A 22,875-nucleotide genomic window follows, 5' to 3' on the forward strand; every position below is an offset into this window, starting at 1 on the left:
TATGCAAGATATAGAAATGATAAGGCTACACATGAAGGAAAAAAGCAGACAGTGAAGAAAGTAATGAAGATACTGATAGTAATGGAGATTAGGCATTCTTCGTCTTATTAACACCAAAATTTATAAAATTACACCTTCATTCAGTAGGTGCTGAGTTTTACTATAGTGCATTAGAAATTCCATGGACAGTGACCTCTGCCTCCACAATGCATGTGTCCTTCAACAGAAACCCCATGGTTGTCTGACTGACAAAGCCTAGTGTAATGAATTTCTGACATTCTTGTCTTATTAACACCAAATTTTATAAACATTACACCTTCATTCAGTAGGTGCTGACTTTTACTATAGTGCATTAGAAATTCCATGGACGGTGACCTCTGCCTCCACAATGCATGTATCCTTCAACAGAAACCCCATGGTTGTCTGACTGAGAAAGCCTAGTGTAATGAATTTCTGCCAACCCCTTTCTGGATTTGAGGCACTAAACCATAAACTAGCTGCAAGGAAAAGAAAATAAGAAAGGAAAAGTTCTCAGTTAGTAACTCTATAAAACACAAATGAACTGTTTCGGCTGCATACAGTCTTGACCAAAATTGGACAAATATTTACCTTTACCAAACTGATGCCTTTGATGCGTTTGTTCAAGGATGCGCAGGGTAAACTCGGTATATATTTTAGTACCAGGAGGTAGAGAAGTAGGATCAGCCAATGCCAAATAAAGGGAAAGATGACTACCCGTTCCAATGCCTTTACCCTTGGGATAGAGTTGTATCTTCCTGCCAAAACCAAAAAATGTGGATTATGATCATTTTTAAATTACCTCCGAATATGAAGTGTATAATCTTTGACAAGAAAGGTTATGTAGTGATACCAGTTTTGGTCTCCAGAACTGAAAGTTTTGGAGTCATGGCAGTCTGTGTTTATCTTTGAGAAGCTGTCAATCTTCCAAACATGTTTGTACATAACAGCGTCCTTCACCATAGATAGACACTCTCCTTTGCCCGTGCTTCTTTCCTTAGAAACAAAGACCTCTGCCCCAAACACACAGGTATCATCCATGAGAAATCCATTGGAAGCTTCAGAAAAGTCTTTGAGGGAGAGAAACTGATCGAAACCCCAATCAAGCTTCATTGCATGAAAGCGCCTCTCCTTTTGTTCTAAGCAATGCACATGACCATCAGAAAATGAGAACTGCTGATTTGCACATCCCCTGCTGGGATATTTAAGAGTGAAATGAAAGACATCATACCCTGAAAAACTAAGTAGTTGCCGGTATTCTGATCCAGCAAAAACAGTCTGAAAACAGCATGTACACCCCAATGTATCTGGGAAGTATTTGCTCCAGCCATTACCAGGTAGAGGGAAATGTGGTCTTTAACATTCTTTCTCTTGTTTCCATTTGGATAGAAAACAAGTTTCCTGTAAAAACGCAAAAGTTTATGAGAATATACACAGGTGTTAGATCTTTGTGTTTTGCTAGAGAGAGACAGAATTATACCATTTGTATCCTCCAGCTCCGAATTCCCCTGATTCATATTTCTCCAATGAATTTTTGTTCAGCACCGAAAGTGACTCTATTTTTAGTGTGTAATGAGTTGGCGGTGCATCCGTAATCGATCTCAAAACACCTGCAAGTAACATTAGCTACTGCTTTCAACACATGCACAAGCACAAACACAGATAGAGAGAGCAGCACAAACACAAACACAGGTAGAGAGAGCTTCTTACCGTCTTGGTCATCGAAGTTAAGACTAGTCATGAAAATAAGCTGGACCACCGAATTTAAGTTGCTGAGAATTGATTACAGGTTACAAGAATTAGTATGGGTTTGTTGTGGTAGAATCAAAATTGTTTTCTGTTTATAAAGGGGAGATTAAAGGTGTTATTCCAAACTTGAAACTTTTTTAAGGATAGAACCAATATGCTTTGCTTCTAAATGATTGTCTTTATTTCAAGGAAAAGGTATCCATAACCTGCTAGCTAGCAGGTGACCTGAAGCATATTCTTATTCTACACATGAGCTATGCAAGTTGAAACTACTTAAACAGTCATTTACCAATTTTCAAAAGAACTTGTCATTCTTCCAAACATGCTTTTATATAATCCAACATTCCTGATCTTTGAACGACAAATCCTTTGCCAATTTTTATTTAAAGACATTCAGCTCCAAACTGTAACCAGTTAGAAATCCATTGGAGGCATCAGAATCCTCGAGAGGGACATGATCGGCCACAATGTGCCCAAATCTACTGATCCGGTGCCAATTTTGCAGGACTTAACAAAATGGCTACAAAGTTAGTTTGGGACTTTGGGTTTACTTGATTATAAATCTAATCCATCAATCAAGGATTTCTAATGCTATTTTGACATACTTTACTTTGTCTCCTTTTGAAGCAAAATTCATAACAATTGAAAATTATGAAGCTGGTGCTTATCTTAGAAATCGTCCAACCCTATCTCAGTACAAAGATGATCGATTACTTTGTATGTATCATCCAATTTCTCTCCAATGTATAGAGGTGGCAGACAAAAAGCTTTCGAACTTGTTCAAAAACCATCCAACTGGAATCAGCAACACCACAACTTGGATATATTTGAAGAAACAAGTGTACCAAAACCAGCAACAATCAAACACCAAAAGAGAAAAGAAAAAAGGTTTAATAACATGATAAAAAGAAGAACATTTGTAACAGATAAAAGGTCAATGAGAGAATGATAGTACTATTACTCTATACACATACCAAATATTTTTTACAGTTATACAAGAAAAAAAAAAAAGGAAATTGTAAAAGATATGTCTGCTAAGACATATCAGTAAAATTGATCACATATTAAGTTATAGCCATAGAACAGAAATAATGAAAAACATTCACACAAACTGTCCATATACAAGTGTTTGAGACCTTGAAACATCTCTTAGTGAGAATCACCATTCACCGAGGTTAATCAAAATGACAAAATAACCAATCCAGAAGGAAAAAGCATAATCAGAAAATAGAAAAGCTGATATAACTAAATAGCGCATCCCATAAACCATGGTAAGATATTAATTATATACACCAAAAACTTGAGTAAGAAGCCTTAGCCAGAATATACAAAAATGTTTCATTGATTCTTGATGAGCAAGAAACACTTTTAAAATACTAAGCATTGATGACAAGATTTCATATTCATGAGTCATCTTCTAACACAGTACAAGACAGATAACACCCTGACATTAGGATTTTGGACAAGTTTAAGGCTATAGTACATTGGCACCTTACAGAGTTGTGTGTGATTACACATGCTTTTATCATTGTGTTACGTTTTGCAGATCTGGCAAAAGCAAGGAGGAGTTTGATAACTGAGCTCTTTTATTTTTATTGCACATACACAATCATAAGGCTTAACCTTACTAGAAGTAATGTAACTCTAATGGAAGCACTGTTGTCGGAGTGCATAAACTTCCACAGCTGGTTTGAGTTTTCTTTAATGTATTTCTGCAGGTTATCATTGAAAGATATTCGAGGACAGACCTGCTTGAAATGGAAAAGAAAAAGTATGTTCTAGTTGTCACAGTTATGTTTTCAAAGTTTCTTCTGTTAAGGACGGACTTAATTGTCATATTAAATCTGAGTGTCATATGTTTAAAACGTTAATTACGTGTTAATAACAATTTTAGGATCCGTACTTCTTAATCTATTTCCTTATTGGTCCATAAAATTTCCAACTTTCAGGTCTTCCCTGATTTCTTTTCTGTACTTGTTCTATGAATACGACGACATTTCAGTTGATCTTATCAGCCTCTTCGTCATATGTAACTAATTATTTTTTTTAAAATAGAGAACTTTGCACATGTTATTTGCTCCCTGTTTTTAGGATCATTTGCTTGGTTTTCTGTGCTTTAAATAAATTGATGCATGCTTAGATGAATTTCATTTATCTGCAGTTTGGTGAAGATCCAAAAGTTAGTTGCACATATTGAAACCTTTTCATAATTTCAGCCAATTCTTTTTGAATTCTAACCTTATGCTGTGTTTCCTTGTTTCTTCTAGGTACGTGGTTCCTAGAGATATATCTGTTGGCCAGTTTATCCATATTTTAAGCAGCCGGCTTCAACTGACTCCTGGGAAAGCGCTTTTTGTATTTGTGAAGAACACACTACCTCAAACAGGTAAAGAGCTTTTTTCATTTACTAAGGCTACTTCAATAGATAATATCTCATAAGGAGGACTTGCTAACACATTCTTTTGTGGTTTTCCTGTACAGCAAGTCGTATGGATTCCATTTACGAAAGTTACAAGGAAGATGATGGATTTCTGTATATGTGTTACAGCAGCGAGAAAACCTTTGGCTAATCATTTCTAATTATCTAATAATAGTACATACTTGTAAGTATTTATCATTCTCACTTGTTCTGAACACAGACGCCTGTGTGGCCCTGTAATTTCATGTTCCTTGTATATTTTAATTTCTTCTCTTTTCTGTAAAGTTCATAACCTGTAATAATAATGCTATATTATCTTTCCCATTACTCAATTAATACATCCATCACATTGGTGGCTTTCACAAGAAAACTTGTGATCATTCTTTGTGCTTTTCACCGCGTGTGCTCTGTCTTTTTGAGCTTGGAATATTTCCATACTACTACTAGACTATGCAAGATATAGAAATGATAAGGCTACACATGAAGGAGAAAAGCAGACACTGAAGAAAGTAATGAAGATACTGATAGTAATGGAGATTAGGCATTCTTGTCTTATTACCACCAAATTTTGAAAACATTACACCTTCATTCATTCAGTAGGTGCTCACTTTTACTATAGCGCATTGGAAATTCCATGGACAGTCACCTCTGCCTCCACAATGCAAGTATCCTTCAACAGAAACCCCATGGTTGTCTGACTGACAAAGCCTAGTGTAATGAATTTCTGCCAACCCCTTTCTGGATCTGAAGCACTAAACCAGAAACTAGCTGCAAGCAAAAGAAAATAAGAAAGGAAAAGTTCTCAGTTAGTAACTCTATAAAACACGAATGAACTGTTTCGGCTGCATACAGTCTGACAAAAATTGGACAAATATTTACCTTTACCATGCTGATGCCTTTGATGCGTTTGTTCAAGGATGCGCAGGGTAAACTCGGTATATATTTTAGTACCAGGAGGTAGAGAAGTAGGATCAGCCAATGCCAAATAAAGGGAAAGATGACTACCCGTTCCAATGCCTTTACCCTTGGGATAGAGTTGTATCTTCCTGCCAAAACCAAAAAATGTGGATTATGATCATTTTTAAATTACCTCCGAATATGAAGTGTATAATCTTTGACAAGAAAGAAAGGTTATGTAGTGATACCAGTTTTGGTCTCCAGAACTGAAAGTTTTGGAGTCATGGCAGTCTGTGTTTATCTTTGAGAAGCTGTCAATCTTCCAAACATGTTTGTACATAACAGCGTCCTTCACCATAGATAGACACTCTCCTTTGCCCGTGCTTCTTTCCTTAGAAACAAAGACCTCTGCCCCAAACACACAGGTATCATCCATGAGAAATCCATTGGAAGCTTCAGAAAAGTCTTTGAGGGAGAGAAACTGATCGAAACCCCAATCAAGCTTCATTGCATGAAAGCGCCTCTCCTTTTGTTCTAAGCAATGCACATGACAGTCAGAAAATGAGAACTACTAATTTGTACATCCCCTGCCGGGGTCTATAAGAGTGAAATGAAAGAAATTGTACCCTGAAAAACGAGGTAGTTGCTGGTATTCTGATCAAGCAAAAACAACCGGAAAACAGCATGTACACCCCAGTGAATCTGGGAAGTATTTGCTCCAGCCATTACCAGGTAGAGAGAAATGTGGTCTTTAACATTCTTGCTCTTGTTTCCATTTGGATAGAAAACAAGTTTCCTGCAGCAAAAATGCAAAAGTTTATGAGAATATACACGGGTGTTAGATCTTTGTGATTAGCTAAAGAGAGACAGAATTATACCATTTGTATCCTCCAGCTTCGAATTCCCCTGATTCATATTTCTCCAATGAATTTTTGGTCAGCATCGAAAGTGACTCTATTTTTAGTGTGTAATGAGTTGGCGGAGCATCCCTAATCGATCTCAAAACACCTGCAAGTAACATTAGCTACTGCTTTCAACGCAAGCACAAACACAAACACAGATAGAGAGAGCTTCTTACCGTCTTGGTCATCGAAGTTAAGACTAGCCATGAAAATAAGCTGGACCACCGAATTTAGGTTGCTGAGAATTTGATGACAGGTTACAAGAATTAGTATGGCTTTGTTGTGTTAGAATCAAAATGGGCTTTCTGTTTATAAAGGGGAGATTAAAGGTGTTATTCCAAACTTGAAACCTTTATAAAGATAGAACCAATATGCTTTGCCTCTAAAGGATTGTCTTTAGTTCAAGCGAAAGAGGTATCCATAACCTGCTAGCTAGCAGGTGATCTGAAGCATATTCTTATTCAGGACATGAGCTATGCAAATTGAAACTACTTAAACAGTCATTAACCAATTTTCAAAAGAACTTATCATTCTTCCAAACATGCTTTTATATAATCCAGCATTCCTGATCTTTGAATGACAAGTCCTTTGCCAATTTTTATTTAAAAACATTCAGCTCCAAACTCCAAACTGTAACCAGTTAGATATCCAATGGAGGCATCAGAATTCACAAGAGGGGTATGACCGGCCACAATGTGCCCCAATCTACTCTGGTGTCAATTTTGCAGGATGTAGCAAAATGGCTACAAAGTTAGTTTGGGGCCACAATGTGCCCCAATCTACTCTGGTGCCAATTTGCAGGATTTAGCAAAATGGCTACAAAGTTAGTTTGGGGCTTTTGGTTTACTTGTTTATAAATCTAATCCATCAATCAATGATTTCTAATGTTATTTTGACAAACTTTACTTTGTCTCCTTTTGAAGCAAATTCATAACAACTGAAAATTAACGAAGCTGGTGCTTTAGAAATCGTCCAACCCTATCTCAGTACAAAGATGATCGATTACTTTATATGTATCATCCAATTTCTCTCCAATGTATAGAAGCAGCACACATGAAGCTTTCGAACTTGTTTCAACATCATCCAAATAGAATTGGCAGCACCACAACTTGGATATATTGGAGGATACAACTATACTAAAACCAGCAACAATATATGAAACACCAAAACAAAAAAAGGTTATTTAATAACAAGATAAAAGGCAGACATTTGTAATAGATATAAAGTCAATAGGAGAATGAGAGGAGTACTATTAATCTCTACAAATACCAAAATTTTACAGTTATGCAAGAAGGGAGCCCTTCTAATGGGGACCACTAAAGTGAGGACTAGTGAGAAAACAAAAGAAAATTTGTTGTCTACTCCACCTACTCCTAGTTCTGATTGATTACCATAACGTAGAATACAGAGACTTTAAATTGAAGTTTCAGGTTCTTTCTTGTATAAAATCATTTTGCGTTCCTCACATCTCTCTTACCGAGAAGAGTTTCTGGTGAAGGTAAATTGTAATGCAGATTAAAAAAAAAAAGTGTTGAACCGAATATATGGGAGAAGACAGCTGTGACGAATCAAAAATTATATTTACCGAAAGTCAAAGATATGTCTTAGCTGACATATCAGTAAAATTGATCACATATTAAGTTTTGTTTTTTTTTTTTTTTTGAACAAGGGGGTCAATCCATTAAATAAGTATAGAGAGACATACAAATACACAGTAACCCACTCATAAAGGGCCCGTTAGAATCAAGCTACTACCTAGACACCTAGAAAACCTAGAACCCTAAGTAAGGACGCCTTGGACATAGATGAAATTAAAGTACCCAAGTAACCTGACATTATTAGGGAATGAACAGAGCCAGTCAAGTGCAAACCCTAATTTATTCATAAGCCTCCATGACCACCCTACAGCCTACTCAAAGGGAGCTTCCCCAGAACAAGAAAACAACCCGAACATGAAAACTACCCGGATCCCTTGTTGTAATACAAAAGCCACAAGGGTCCCAAATGCGGGCCCACAAATGGGTGGGCCTAAGAGAATCAGCCCACAAAGGGCCTACCAGACCCAAGCCCAAAAAAAATTGCTCTGGGCACACAGACCCGTGCTTTGGTCCCTTTCACCGGCGCCCTGCCATGGAGCGCAGCACCCCCGTCGACCTGCTCGGCACTGCACGACCGCACAGGTCGATGACGCCGGAAAAGACGAGGCTACGAACCCGAACCCAGACCCAGACCACAGTAGCAGCACCCAACCACGACATCAGGTCGTCTCCTGCAGCAGCACCTGACCACCACCTCCGACGACATAACCCGGAGATCTAGTCCTGCCCGACGGTCTCCCGCAGCGCCGACGGACATCTTGACGGCTGGAATGAAGGAAAAAAATCTCGATCGCTTCGGGCGATCAGAAACCGAGAAGCAAGGCCGGAAAAACCTGCTTATTTGGAAACACGACCCCGCGAACGGAGTCATCATGCTCCTCCATCACCACGGAGTCACCATGCTTAATTATTTAGAAAACTTGTAATCATTCTTTGTGCTTTTCCCTGCGTGCTCTTTCTTTGAGCTTGGAATATTTCCATGCTACTACTAGACTATGCAAGATATAGAAATGATAGGGCTACACATGAAGGAGGAGCAGACACTGAAGAAAGTAATGAAGATACTGATAGTAATGGAGATTAGGCATTCTTATCTTATTAACAATTTAACTCCATATTTTGATAACATTACACATTTACACCTTCATTCAGTAGGTGCTGACTTTTACTATAGTGCATTAGAAATTCCACGGACAGTGACCTCTGCCTCCACAGTGCAAGTATCCTTCACCAGATACCCCAAGCCTGTATTACCGAGATACTCTAGTATAATGAATTTCTGCCAACCCCAATCTGGATTTGAGGCACTAAACCAGAAACTACCTGCAAGCAAAAGAAAATAAGAAAGAAAAAGTTGTTACTAACTCTATAAAACACAAATGAACTGTTTCGACTGTACAAAGTGTTTCGACTACATACAGTCCGACCAAAATTGGACAAATATTTACCTTTATTATACTTATGCCATTGAAATTTTTGTTCAAGGATGCGCAGGGTAAACTCTGTATATATTTTAGTACCAGGAGGTAGAGAAGTAGGATCAGCCAATGCCAAATAAAGGGAAAGATGACTACCCGTTCCAATGCCTTTTCCCTTGGGATAGAGTTGTATCTTCCTGCCAAAACCAAAGAAAGTTTAGATTACGATTATTTTTAAATCACCTCCGAATATGAAGTGTATAATCTTTGATAAGAAAGCTTATGTAGTGATACCATTTCTGGTCTCCAGAACTGAAAGTCTTGGAGTCATGGCAGTCTGTGTTTATCTTTGAGAAGCTGTCAATCTTCCAAACATGTTTGTACATAACCGCGTCCTTCACCATAGACAGACACTCTCCTTTGCCCGTGCTTCTTTCCTTAGAAACAAAGACCTCTGCCCCAAACACACAGGTATCATCCATGAGAAATCCATTGGAAGCTTCAGTAAAATCTTTGAGGGAGAGAAACTGATCGAAACCCCAATCAAGCTTCATTGCATGAAAGCGCCTCTCCTTTTGTTCTAAGCAATGCACAGGACCGTCAGAAAATGAGAACTGCTCATTTGTACATCCCCTGCTGGGGTCTATAAGAGTGAAATGAAAGAAATTGTACCCTGAAAAACGAAGTAGTTGCCGGTATTCTGATCAAGCAAAAACAACCTGAAAACAGCATGTACACCCCAGTGAATCTGGGAAGTATTTGCTCCGGCCATTACCAGGTAGAGAGAAATGTGGTCTTTAACATTCTTGCTCTTGTTTCCATTTGGATAAAAAACAAGTTTCCTGTAGCAAAAAGGCAAAAGTTTATGAGAATATACACAGGTGTTAGATCTTTGTGTTTAGCTAAAGAGAGACAGAATTATACCATTTGTATCCTCCAGCTCCGAATTCCCCTGATTCATATTTCTCCAGTGAATTTTTGGTCAGCATCGAAAGTGACTCTATTTTTAGTGTGTAATGAGTTGGCGGAGCATCCGTAATCGATCTCAAAACACCTGCAAGTAACATTAGCTACTGCTTTCAACACAAACACAGACAGAGAGAGCTTCTTACCGTCTTGGTCATTGAAGTTGAGACTAGTCATGAAAATAAGCTGGACCACCGAATTTAAGTTGCTGAGAATTTGATGACAGGTTACAAGAATTAGTATGGGTTTGTTGTGTTAGGATCAAAATGGGTTTTCTGTTTATAAAGGGGAGACTAAAGGTGTTATTCCAAACTTGAAACCTTTATAAGGAATTAAGGATAGAACCAATATGCTTTGCCTCTAAAGGATTGTCTTTATTTTAAGGAAAAGGTATCCATAACGTGCTAGCCAGCAGGTGATCTGAAGCATATTCTTATTCAACACATGAGCTATGCAAATTGAACGAACTTAAACAGTCATTAACCAATTTTCAAAAGAGCTTACCTTGCTTCCAAACATGCTTTTATAATCCAGCATTCCTGATCTTTAAATATCAAGTCCTTTGCCAACTTTTATTTTTAAAAGCATTCGCGGCTCCTTACTCCAAACTGTAACCAGTTAGAAATCCAATGGAGGCATCAGAATCCACAAGAGGGGGTATGACCGGCCACAATGTGCCCCAATCTACTTCGGTGCCAATTTTGCAAGATTTAGCAAAATGGCTACAAAGTTAGTTTGGGACAAGTAAACCGAAAGATTATAAATCTAATCCATCAATCAATGATTTCTAATGTTATTTTGACAGACTTTACTTTGTCTCCTTTTGAAGCAAATTCATAACAATTGAAAATTAATGAAGCTTGTGCTTATCTTAGAAATCGTCCAACATATCTCAGTACAAAGTTGATCGATTACTTTATGTGTATCATCCAATTTCACTCCAATGTATAGATGCAGCACACATGAAGCTTTCGCACTTGTTTCAACACCATCCAAATGGAATTGGCAGCACCACAACTTGGATATATTGGAGGATACAAGTATACTAAAACCAGCAACAATGAAACACCAAACGAAAAAAAAGGTTTAATAACAAAATAAAAAGCAGATGTTTAAGTAAAATAGATTCGAGAGAGAATTGTGGAGAGAGATGTGTATTATTATTGAGAATAGGAGCCCTATATATAGGGATTACAAAGTACTAGTTCTAATGTTACAAGGAATACCAATCCGTGTAGGATTGGGAAATCTAGAACATTCTCTCCTATTGCTACTCCTAGTTTGATAAGACACACTAAATCGATATTCCTTCAACACTCCCCCTTGTGCTGCTTCAAACTTGGTGGTGACGCTTCATCCGTTGCCTCGTTAAAAACCTTGCCAGGTAACAAAAACCCTGTGGGATAAAAATAACCCTGGTCGAAGGACAAAAAGAGCACAACACGTCCTTCACTCTTCGAGATCGAACATGTAGACATCATAACTCCCCCTAATGTCGATATCTCCCCCTGATTACTATAATCGTGGGAGTTCGGATAACTTTCTCAATCCGATGCTCTTCACATGTTTCTCGAAGGTGGATTTAGGTAACGACTTAGTGAATAAGTCCGCTACATTATCCTCTGATCGGATTTGATTCACTTCAATCTTTAGAAGTGATTGTTGTTGCTGATTATAAAAGAACTTAGGCGATATATGCTTGGTGTTGTCGCCCTTGATGAAACCTAACTTCATTTGTTCAATACAAGCTGCATTATCCTCATAAATGCATGTAGGTTCATCTATGGTAGACTTCAAACCACAACTTCCTTGAATATGTCTAATTACAGACCTTAGCCATATACATTCACGAACGGCTTTATGTAGAGCAATAATCTCTGCATGATTCGAGGAAGTAGCAACAAGGGTCTGTTTTGTAGACCTCCAAGATATCGCAGTGCTTCCCATGGTAAAGACATAACCTGTTTGGGAGCGACCTTTGTGAGGGTCAGAGAGGTACCCTGCATCAGCAAATCCCATCAAAACATCATTGTTGTTTTGATGGAGGGGAATAGGGTGAGGCCGGCCACCCTTGGTGGTGGTGGCGGCGTTGGCGGCAATATGGCCGGCCACTTTGTCATGGTGGACGATGGCTCCATGCCTAATGGGGTCCAATCCCATTCTTTCGTCATTCCTCTTCTCTCTGTAGGGATAATATAGGCTCATATCAATCGTACCTCCTAGGTATCGAAAGATTGTCTTTACACCAATCCAATGGCGGCATGTTGGCGCAGAGCTATGTCTAGCTAACAAGTTCACTGCAAAGGAGATGTCTGGTCTTGTGCATTGAGCTAAGTACAATAATGCGCCTATTGCACTCAAATAGGGCACTTCGGCCTCTAATGGTTCTTCGTCCTCATCCTTTGGACGAAACGGATCTTTTCCTGGCTCAAGACTACGACCAATCATGGGAGTACTCACAGGCTTTGCTTTATCTTCATTAAAGCGCCTTAGGATCTTCTGAGTATATGCAGACTGATGGATCAAAATCCCATCACTACGGTGCTCGAGTTCTAAACCGAGACAAAACCGTGTTTTCCCAAGATCTTTCATCTCACATTCGGATTTCAAATATTTAGCAGTTTCCTTCAACTCATCTAGAGTTCCAATTAGGTTCATGTCATCGACATAAACTGCTACGATTGCAAATCCGGAACTTGTTCTCTTAATGAACACGCATGGGCATATTTCATTGTTAATATATCCCTTCCCAATCAAGTAGTCACTTAGACGGTTATACCACATCCGTCCGGATTGTTTTAATCCATATAGTGAGCGTTTTAATCTTATTGAAAACGCGCTCCGTGGTTTAGAGCCACTTGATTTAGGTAATTGAAGTCCATCTGGAACCTTCATATATATATATATCTGAATCTAGATCCCCATAGAGATATGCTGTAACCACATCCATAAGCTGCATGTCAAGTTTTTCGGAAACTACCAAACTGACAAGGTAGCGGAACGTTATAACGTCCATTACGGGAGAATATGTCTCCTCGTAGTCGATTCCAGGGCGTTGTGAGAAACCTTGCGCCACAAGGCGGGCTTTATATCTTACCACCTCATTTTTCTCATTACGCTTTCTAACAAAGACCCATTTATGGCCAACAGGCTTTACATTTGGGGGTGTCTGCATTACAGGCCCAAATACCTGTCTCTTTGTTAGTGAATCCAATTCAACCTGGATCACATCTTTCCATTTAGGCCAATCTGCTCTTCGTTGACATTCTTCAACAGAGCGAGGTTCGATATCATCATATTCTATAATTCCTTTTTGCAATATGATATGCAAATGCATCATCAATCGCCATAGAATTTCTATCCATCATCTCATGTACACTAGTGTAATTTATGGAGATCTCTTTATTCTCTGGAGTTGGTTCTGACATTGGAGCGTCCCCCAATGATGTCTCTTGGACATAACCATAATCCGGAATATTCTCATGAGATGGATTATTTATATCTATGATTAATGGATTATTCTATGCCAAACTCGCTTTCTTTCTTGGGCGAGAATCCATCGAACCTATGGGCCTCCCGCGTTTCCTGGCAAGAGCCATGGGCCTAGCCACAACGTCACCATCACTGTGAGAGGGGACGTTGGCGCCATGCTCAATTGCCCTTGAGATGGCGTCATGTCCTCTGATTTTAGGGACATCAATCCTTGCAGGCACGTTTGCAGCAGGTATGTGTGATCTCGTCACTTTAGCGATATCATAAAACGCATCAGGCATCGATTCTGCTACGTTCTGAAGATCGAGAATTCTCCGCACTTCAATTTCGGACTGTGCGGTTCGGGGATCAAGATGAGACAGAGTGGGGACAGACCACGACAACTCCTGTCATTCCTGTTGAACATTGATGTTCTTATCTCCCCCTAACGACGGGAAGACTGTCTCATCGAAGTGACAATCCGCAAATCTAGCGGTAAAGAGATCGCCTGTCAAGGGTTCTATGTAGCGGACAATAGTTGGAGAGTCATATCCAACATAAACACCTAATCGTCTTTGAGGACCCATTTTGGTGCGCTGTGGCGGCGCAATTGGCACATAAACTGCACACCCAAATATGCGTAAGTGTGAGACATTAGGCTCATACCCAATCACCATCTGGGACGCAAAAAAGGGTTGAGTGGCAGTAGGCCTCAGACGAATAAGCACAGCTGCATGCAATATTGCATAGCCCCAAGCAGAAATAGGGAGATTGGTGCGCATTACCAATGCCCTAGCGACCATTTATAGTCGTTTAATAGCGGCTTCTGCAAGACCATTTTGGGTGTGAACATGAAGAACTGGATGTTCAACTTCAATCCCAATGGACATGCAATAATCATCAAAAGTCTTTGATGTAAACTCCCCAGCATTGTCTAACCTTATAGACTTAATAGGATGATCAGGGTGGTGAGCCCTTAACTTAATAATCTGTGCTAGGAGTTTAGCAAATGCAGCGTTCCTAGTGGACAATAGCATGACATGTGACCAGCGTGTCGATGCATCAACCAACACCATAAAATATCGAAATGGTCCGCATGGTGGTTGAATAGGTCCACAAATATCACCTTGAATTCTTTGCAAGAATGATATATTTTCTTTAGTGTCCTTTGCATAGGATGGTCTCGATCCTAATTTTGCTAAAGAGCAGGCTTTGCAGAACGAAATATGGGCTTTAGAAACAACCAATGAGGATTTTGGTTGAGCCACGAAGTCACAAAAGACTTGAGAAGTAAAATTTTGGATGGGAAAGAGCATAGGTGGCGTCAATGCCACATTGAGGCCGTAGGGGGACGGCGGCGCCGGCCAAGGATGGCCGGTATTGGGGGTGAACGGCCCCGTGAGGCGCAGGTGCTCTTTCGGTGTCCAAAATCCGATTTTTACTTCTTTTCGTTCTGAAAAATGGATGTCCGTGTGAAGTCTTTAATATACGGATTATCATATCACGACCTGGGTGTCCCAAACGGTCATGCCAAAGCCTATATGTGTCAGAATCCCATAAATCATCTCTCATGACATGGTTGGATTCAATTATTCGAATAGTGGTTGCATACAACTCACTAGATCGACACATAAGTTTCTCTAATACGCGGTTATTTCCGTAGTCATTAGAGGTGATGCAAAGGAACTCTTGTCCATTCTCACAATGTGTTTCCACATGAAAACCATTGGCTCTTATATCTTTTAAGTAATAAAGTTCGAAAAAATATGTCCATGACATGAAAAATAAATCGATACTTTATTAATAATAGCCAATGATTACATCAAAGTTTCTTGACCAAAATCTAATCCAGCATAAAAATCAAACCGTAGACAAATCGTAGTCACTCAATCCGTTCGGTAATTTCAATTTGGTTGTGACCAGGGAAGGTAAGGCGAGATTTTGGTGGAGCGTTGCTCACTTTTAAAACCGTTCTCTCAGATCAAACCTTGCCTAGACATCACAATTACTCTTGAGTACGCCTAGAGGGAAAGAGTTAATACAATAAGTCATTTTATTGATTTAAGGCATAATTGCCATTACATGATTCTTGGAAATAATAAAGACTATAAAAATCTGTGGCATTTTGTCTTCATCGCCAGATTTAAAGTCTTTGTGAACACGATGTCTTGATCACCCTGATGCGACTACCTTCGTAGGTACATTGCAAATTCAGGTCCATTGATCAGACGTTCCATATCAGAAATAGACACCATAAAGAGGATTCTCCCTTGATTGAGGCGCATTGGCGCAATATGCATAGTCCCTAGGACTGGTGGCGTTGGAAAGTGGTGCCCATGGCCAACGTTGGCTCCATGGTTTCCAACCCTATGTCCCTCAAAATCACGCCTCCTACCGTCGTGGGATTGTCGCCTTGAGCGATTACCTTCTTGAGCATTTCGATCGTATGGATCATGACGTCGATGGCGACTTTCTCTAGCCATAGGACGATGCTCTTGATAGCTATCTTGAAGCCTATCAAATCTTCTTTTCACAAGTTCATTGCCATGTCTTTCAGTAGTGGCCATAGCTTCAATAAGCTGTTGAAAACTTGTGATCCGTCTTGCATTTACATGAGTCCGGAATAAGTCAGAGGACCTCATAGCACAGACGGGGAAGGTATTGAGGGTTTTCTCAATCAACTGGTCTTCTGTGATTGTTTTTCCACAAAGACGCATCATTGCTCTGATGCTGAGAGCTTCCGAATAAAATTGCATGACAGTGTCAAATTCAGAGAAGCGAAGATCTTTCCATTCTGCTTCTGTATTCGGAAGTATGGAGTCACGAACATTGCCATATCGTTCGCGAAGCGCATGCCAAAGCTTTATGGCGCTATCCTCATTTATGAACTCAAACTGTAGGTCACTATCCATGTGACGTTTCATGAAGGCAAGTGCCTTGGAATTATCTTTCTCAGTTTGAGGGTCTGGAGCTGTTTCTATAGGACAAAGCTCTTGGATTGTATGCAATAAATCACGGGCAATATGGTGGATCTCGACATCAGTGACCCAAATTAAGTACCTTTTGCCTGCATAATCCAATGGAACAAAATCGAGTTTGTTCATGTTTGACATCCTGAAAGATGAAACAAGGACAAGTTAGTTTCGGAGTCAATGCTTCTACAAAAACTAATAAGATTTCCGAGCTATGCTACCAAGAAATCGATTTCCAAGAATGATTGGATTAGACCGAAACAATGATGTTTGTATGGTCGTAAATCGATGCTTACGGACGTTCTTAGTCCGAAGTCTTACGAACGCTCTTAGTTCGTTAATTGCGTGAATCCCCACGATTCCGCTTTTCAATGATCGAACCCACGTTATAAGAAAGGTGGGATGTAGAAGAAGGGGGGTTTTCAAGTCCCCAAGAAAAGAAGAAGAAATATAAATTCTGAATTATAGGAACTTCAAAACTTACTCTTTTGAATACTTACATGTATTTGGATCACGCGCGTGTCGATGCAGGCGTGATGGAGCGAAGCAATCCGAGTAGAGTCGTGCAGCGAATGCGGGGCAGCAGGGGCTGCGGTGGTAGTAATGCAGGAGCAGGGGCTGCGGTGGTAGTAGTGGTGCAGGAGCAGCGGAGGCAAACTGCAAGGGCAGCAGCAGAGGTGTAGGGCTGCAGGTGCACGGGTGCGTAGGCGGGGCAGCAGCGTGCGCAGGTGTGCGCGGGGAAGCAGTAGGCGCACGGGGGCGCAGACGAGCAGCAGAGTTGCAGGGACGCTGCAGGGGCAGTGTGGGGTGGACGCACGGGCGCGGGGCTGCAGGGCAGCGAACTGGGCGCGGGGGCGCGCTGGCAGGTAGGCAGGCCGAGAGGGCTGCAGGAGCAGGCGGGCTAGCAAGGGGCTAGGTGCTGCAGGGGCAGTAGGCACGCATGTAGGCAGAAAATTGCAGGCAAGTGCTTGCGGCAGATTTCGGTGAGAAGAACTTTTTAGGGTTTTTGGTTTTCTGTTTTTGTGGCTAGAGTCGTGCTGATAACGTGTTTAAGTAAAATAGATTCGAGAGAGAATTGTGGAGAGAGATGTGTATTATTATTGAGAATAGGAGCCCTATATATAGGGATTACAAAGTACTAGTTCTAATGTTACAAGGAATACCAATCCGTGTAGGATTGGGAAATCTAGAACCTTCTCTCCTATTGCTACTCCTAGTTTGATAAGACACACTAAATCGATATTCCTTCAACAGCAGAACATTTGTAACAGATATAAAGTCAATAGGAGAATGAGCGTAGTACTATTAATCTATACAAATACCAAAATATTACAATTATGCAAGAAACAAAAGGAAATTTGTTGCCTACTCCACCTATTCCCAGTTCTGATAGATTACCATAACGTACAATACAGAGACTTTAAATTGAAGTTTCAGGTTCTTTCTTGTATAACATCACTCCAAATATAAGCCTGCGTTCTTCAGATCTCTCTTCTTGGGAAGAGTTTCTGGTGAAGGAAAATTGTAATGCAGATCTAAAACTGTGTTGAACCGAATATATGGGGAGAAGACAAGGTGTGATGGATCATAAATATATATACCGAAAGTCAAAGATATGTCTTAGCAGACATATCAGTAAAATTGATCACATAATAAGTTAAAGCTATAAAACAGAAATAATGAAAAACGTTCATAAAAAAACTGTCCCTATACAAGTTAGAATCACCATTCAGTCATTCACCATATACCCTTCTTTGGCTGCACAATTAAATGCAGTGCAAACTAATGTCGCGCAACCTACTATCTGGTTGGAGGTAGTGAACCAGCCAAAATATACAAAAATGATTCTTTCAATTCTTGATCAGCAAGAAACATTTTCAAAATACTAGCGTTGATGACAAGAAAGAGTCGTTTTCTAACACAGTATAAGACACAAAACACCCCGACATTAGGATTCAGGACAAGTTTTTAAGGCTATAGTACTCTAGCAATTCCATGGGCAGTGACCTCTGCCTCCAGAATGCAAGTATTCTTGATCAACATCCCCTTGTCCGCTTCACTGAAAGTGCTTAAACTAATGAATTTAGGTAAACCCCAAGAGGAAGACGTGGCACTGAAACAGTGTTTACCTGCAAGCAGAACAAAAAAATATAGTCACTTCCTGCATAGAGAATGGAAAGACACTGCAGCTATACTGTAATGATTATAGGGCATTATATAGAGTTGCACACAAAGAAAAAGGTCAATAATTACCTGACCATGTCTTATGATTGGCATGCTTTTGATCTACAATGCGCAGGCAAAATATCAGAATGAACGAGAATGTTTTGGGAATGTTGTTTATTTTGATCTCTACTAACAGAGCATATATATACATCTACAAAAAACTCTATTATTACAAAAAACAATATTCCTAATATAAGGCATGATTTAAGTCAGCCTTTCGGGGTTGTCTGCCAGCCTTTCGGGGTTGTCTGCCACCTTTGTCGGTCCAACACTCCCCCTCAAGTTGGTGCATACAGATCACGGATGCCCAACTTGTCAAGTGAGTCATAAAAGGCTTTACTCGATAGAGCCTTTGTAAGAATATCCGCCAATTGCTCTTCAGTAGGAACGAAGGGAAACAAAATGACCTGTGCATCCAGCTTCTCTTTAATGAAGTGTCGATCTACCTCTACATGTTTCGTACGATCATGTTGAACTGGATTATGAGCAATTTCAATTGCAGCCTTATTATCACAATAAAGCGGCATAGCCTTTTTTTGCATGAACCCCAAATCTCTCAACAAATTTCTCAACCACAACATCTCACAAAGTCCTCGGGCCATTCCTCTATATTCTGCTTCTGCACTGGAGCGAGCCACCACCTTTTGTTTCTTGCTCTTCCAAGTAACCAAATTACCACCCACAAATGTGAAGTAGCCCGAAGTAGACCTGCGATCTGTAATATTACCTGCCCAGTCTGCATCTGTATATCCGGAAACATCCAAGTGACTGTATTTTGAAAAAATTAATCCCTTCCCTGGAGCAGACTTTAAATACTGCAAAATACGAAATACAGCATCCATATGGGCTTCACTGGGATTATGCATAAACTGACTCACCACACTAACTGCATATGCTAAATCTGGTCTAGTGTGGGATAAATAAATCAACCGTCCAACTAACCTCTGGTATCTCCCTTTATTTGTAGGTACTTGATCTATATACTCTGCTAACCGATGGTTCTGCTCGATAGGAGTAGCAGCCGGTTTACAATCAAGCATACCTGTTTCTGCCAGCAAGTCTAGGACATACTTTCTCTGACTCAACACAATACAATCCTTGCCACGAGCAACTTCAATTCCTAAGAAATATTTCAAATTACCCAAATCTTTCATCTCAAATTCAGAGGACAACTGACCTTGTAACCTTTGAATTTCCTCAATGTCATCACCTGTCACAACCATGTCATCAACATAGATAATCAAGGCAGTCACTTTACCACACCGATGTTTAAGAAACAAGGTATGATCTGAATTGCTCTGTCGATACCCAATTTTCTTCATGAACTTGGTGAACCGGCCAAACCAAGCTCTGGGAGACTGCTTCAAGCCATAAAGCGACTTCTTCAATTTGCACACCACCTGCTCTCCAGTGGAAGTACCATATCCAGGAGGCAAATCCATATAAACTTCTTCATGCAGATCACCATGCAAGAATGCATTCTTAACATCAAACTGTTGCAAAGGCCAATCAAGATTAGCAGCTAATGAGAGAAGTACCCGAATTGTGTTAATTTTGGCCACTGGTGCAAATGTCTCATCATAATCCACTCCATACTTCTGAGTATACCCTTTAGCCACTAATCTCGCCTTGTACCGATCCACTGAACCATCCGAATTATGTTTCACTGTATACACCCACCGACAACCAACTGTCTTCTTCCCTGGTGGTAATGACACCAACTCCCACGTACAATTCTTCTCAAGAGCATCCATCTCGACTGTCATTGCTTTCATCCACTTCTCATCCTTCATGGCATCCTGCACTTTACTAGGAAGAGACACAGAAGATAATTGATTCACAAAGGCTACATATGGTTTAGATAACCTATGGGTCGACACATAATTAGCAACAGGGTATTTAGTCTTAGCACTTAGAGTAGGTTCATAGTGTTTCGGAGGTTGACCACGGGTTGAACGACTGGGTAAGGTTTTGGTAGGAACACTACCTGACACAAAAGGACTTTTAGACAAGGAAGGATTGGGACATACCTCGGGTGATGATTGAGCAGGTGAGACCGCTGAAGAGGAGGGAGAGACTGAAGCATTGTCTAAAACACCATCTGAAGACGGTAGAACCTCATCCTCCACTTGATCAAAAATTGTCTCCCCAGCCGACTGGTCAGACTGATCCGGTTGACCAGTTGGTAATACATTGCTCAAAGCTTCTTCTCTGGATGAACCCCTGTTTTCCCTATTTTCCTTCTCAATAGTAGACGATGGGTCCTCCAACTCTGAGAACTCATATGCCAGACACTCATTTTGCCTATTAGACAAATCTTCATAATAACAAGACTTCTCCCCCTTACTAGGAGTCACAGGAGGCAAGAAATAACAAACATCTTCACTGAAAGTAACATCCATGGTGACATAAAACTTCTGGGATTGAGGGTGATAACATTTGTAACCTTTCTGATGAGACCCATACCCAACAAATACACACTTAAGGGCTCTAGCATCCAATTTTGTCCTTTGATTTTTATACAAATGAACATAGGCAACACAACCAAAGACACGAGCAGGAAGGGTATTAGATGATGGGATAGAAACATAGTTAGACAAGACCTCAAGTGGGACACAACCTTGAAGAGGAGCAGATGGAAGGCGATTGATAAGATGAGAAGCACACAAAACAGCTTCTCCCCAGAGGTACTTAGGCATGTTAGCACTAAGCAAAAGAGATCGAGCCATATCCAAAAGGTGACGATTTTTCCGTTCAGACACCCCATTTTGCTCTGGTGTCTGTGGACAGGAAGTTTGATGGATTATGCCATGGTGTTGGAAATATTCATGAAAAGAATGATTAATAAACTCACCCCCATTATCGGAACGAAAAACCTTAACATGAGCATCATATTGAGTACGAACAAGACTATGAAATGCTGTAAAGGCAGAGAAGACAGAATCTTTGGACTTAAGTAGAACCACCCAAGATAATCGGGTAAAGTCATCGATGAATAACACAAAATATCGCATTCCAGAAAGGGTAGAATGTTTAGAAGGACCCCACAAGTCTGAATGAATTAACTCAAAAGGCATAGTACTAGAATGAAAGCTCGAAGGATAACTAGACCTATGACTCTTAGCCAAAGCACAAGTTTCACAATGCAAGCTAGAATCACTTATTCCCAAAAATAACGAAGGCATGGACTTTTTCATAACTCCAAAAGATGGGTGACCCAAACGCCTGTGCCACAACCATAACTCACTCAGTCGATCAGAACTTGATGTCAGGGCTAAAGGTTGTTCTGGTTCTTGTGTTTGTCCTGCGTACATGCAATCCAAATGAAACAGTCTCCCCCTCAGGTCTCCCTTGCCCATGATCACCCGATTGCACAGATTCTGAAAAACAACATACATTGGATAAAAGGTTACTGAGCACTTATTCTGTGAATTCAATTGAGATACAGATAACAGATGATGAGACAACGAGGGCACATAAAGGACATCATGTAAAACAATGGATGGTGTAACTTGAATAGACCCAATACCTAAGACCGGAAAAGACACACCATTTGCATTAGAGACATGAGATATAGAAGGAGATGACATAGACACAAAGAAAGACTTGTCGTAGGTCATATGATCGGACGCACCAGAATCAATTATCCATGTATCACTACCAGTAAAGTCAGAAATATGTAAAGCAATACCAATTTTACCTCGAGTTTCCTTAGTCAAGGAAACATTACCCTTAGAGAGGTCTCGCCCTTCGACACCATAGAAATCAGGTTCTGGCACCATTTGGATTGCTGCTTTGCCTCTCTGACCTCTACTTCCTCCAGTATTACTTCCTCCTCTCCAACCGGAATTGTTCGAATTAAACCTTCGTAGCTTAGGGCATTCATTCTTGAAATGACCAACTTCCTTACAATAGTTGCAAGTCATTTGGTTATTAACCGGAGCCAGCCCTCGGCTATAATTCTGATTCTGTTGGTACACCTGGCTCCGAGGTCGATAGTGACTTAGAGATGGGACATGAGATGAACTCCCATACTGAGGAGACAAAGATTGAGGTGATCTAGCCTGGACTGCTAAAACTGAAATGTCAGTATGAAGACCCTTGGCAGCAACTTTGTTGGCTTCATCTTTTCGAATATAAGCAAAGGCTTGCTCCAACGTTGGAGGAGTTGCAAGACGCAATAACTCATTCTTTGCCCCTTCGAAATGAGGATCGAGACCAGCAAGAAAGACATGAACA

General features: G+C 40.2%; 4 protein-coding genes across 4 annotated transcripts; 1 reads left to right on the forward strand and 3 right to left on the reverse strand.

Annotated features, from left to right (window-relative positions):
* Positions 1–82: 82 nt before the first annotated feature.
* On the reverse strand, positions 83–1,922 carry LOC133712168 (uncharacterized). The gene is made up of 6 exons (XM_062138251.1): positions 1,729–1,922; positions 1,499–1,628; positions 1,250–1,419; positions 872–1,157; positions 610–776; positions 83–497 (listed from the first exon to the last, which is right to left on the reverse strand). Exons 1-6 carry the CDS (start codon positions 1,757–1,759, stop codon positions 343–345), a joined length of 939 nt encoding a protein of 312 aa, XP_061994235.1. The 5' UTR covers positions 1,760–1,922; the 3' UTR covers positions 83–342.
* A 299-nt stretch (positions 1,923–2,221) lies between these two features.
* LOC133711220 (autophagy-related protein 8i-like) lies at positions 2,222–4,587 on the forward strand. The gene is made up of 6 exons (XM_062137375.1): positions 2,222–2,294; positions 2,395–2,484; positions 3,314–3,405; positions 3,486–3,538; positions 4,035–4,153; positions 4,249–4,587. The coding sequence occupies exons 1-6, from the start codon at positions 2,222–2,224 to the stop codon at positions 4,335–4,337; spliced, it is 516 nt and encodes a 171-aa protein (XP_061993359.1). The 3' UTR covers positions 4,338–4,587.
* Positions 4,588–4,708: 121 nt separating this feature from the next.
* On the reverse strand, positions 4,709–6,281 carry LOC133710863 (uncharacterized). Its single transcript, XM_062136996.1, has 6 exons — positions 6,162–6,281; positions 5,962–6,091; positions 5,710–5,879; positions 5,332–5,617; positions 5,066–5,232; positions 4,709–4,954 (listed from the first exon to the last, which is right to left on the reverse strand). The coding sequence occupies exons 1-6, from the start codon at positions 6,190–6,192 to the stop codon at positions 4,800–4,802; spliced, it is 939 nt and encodes a 312-aa protein (XP_061992980.1). The 5' UTR covers positions 6,193–6,281; the 3' UTR covers positions 4,709–4,799.
* Positions 6,282–7,856: 1,575 nt separating this feature from the next.
* On the reverse strand, positions 7,857–10,270 carry LOC133711541 (uncharacterized). Its single transcript, XM_062137646.1, has 6 exons — positions 10,114–10,270; positions 9,926–10,055; positions 9,674–9,843; positions 9,296–9,581; positions 9,032–9,198; positions 7,857–8,906 (listed from the first exon to the last, which is right to left on the reverse strand). Exons 1-6 carry the CDS (start codon positions 10,142–10,144, stop codon positions 8,752–8,754), a joined length of 939 nt encoding a protein of 312 aa, XP_061993630.1. The 5' UTR covers positions 10,145–10,270; the 3' UTR covers positions 7,857–8,751.
* Positions 10,271–22,875: the final 12,605 nt, after the last annotated feature.

The sequence above is a fragment of the Rosa rugosa genome, chromosome 5 (genome assembly GCF_958449725.1).
Source record: "Rosa rugosa chromosome 5, drRosRugo1.1, whole genome shotgun sequence".
NCBI classification, from domain to species: domain Eukaryota; kingdom Viridiplantae; phylum Streptophyta; class Magnoliopsida; order Rosales; family Rosaceae; genus Rosa; species Rosa rugosa.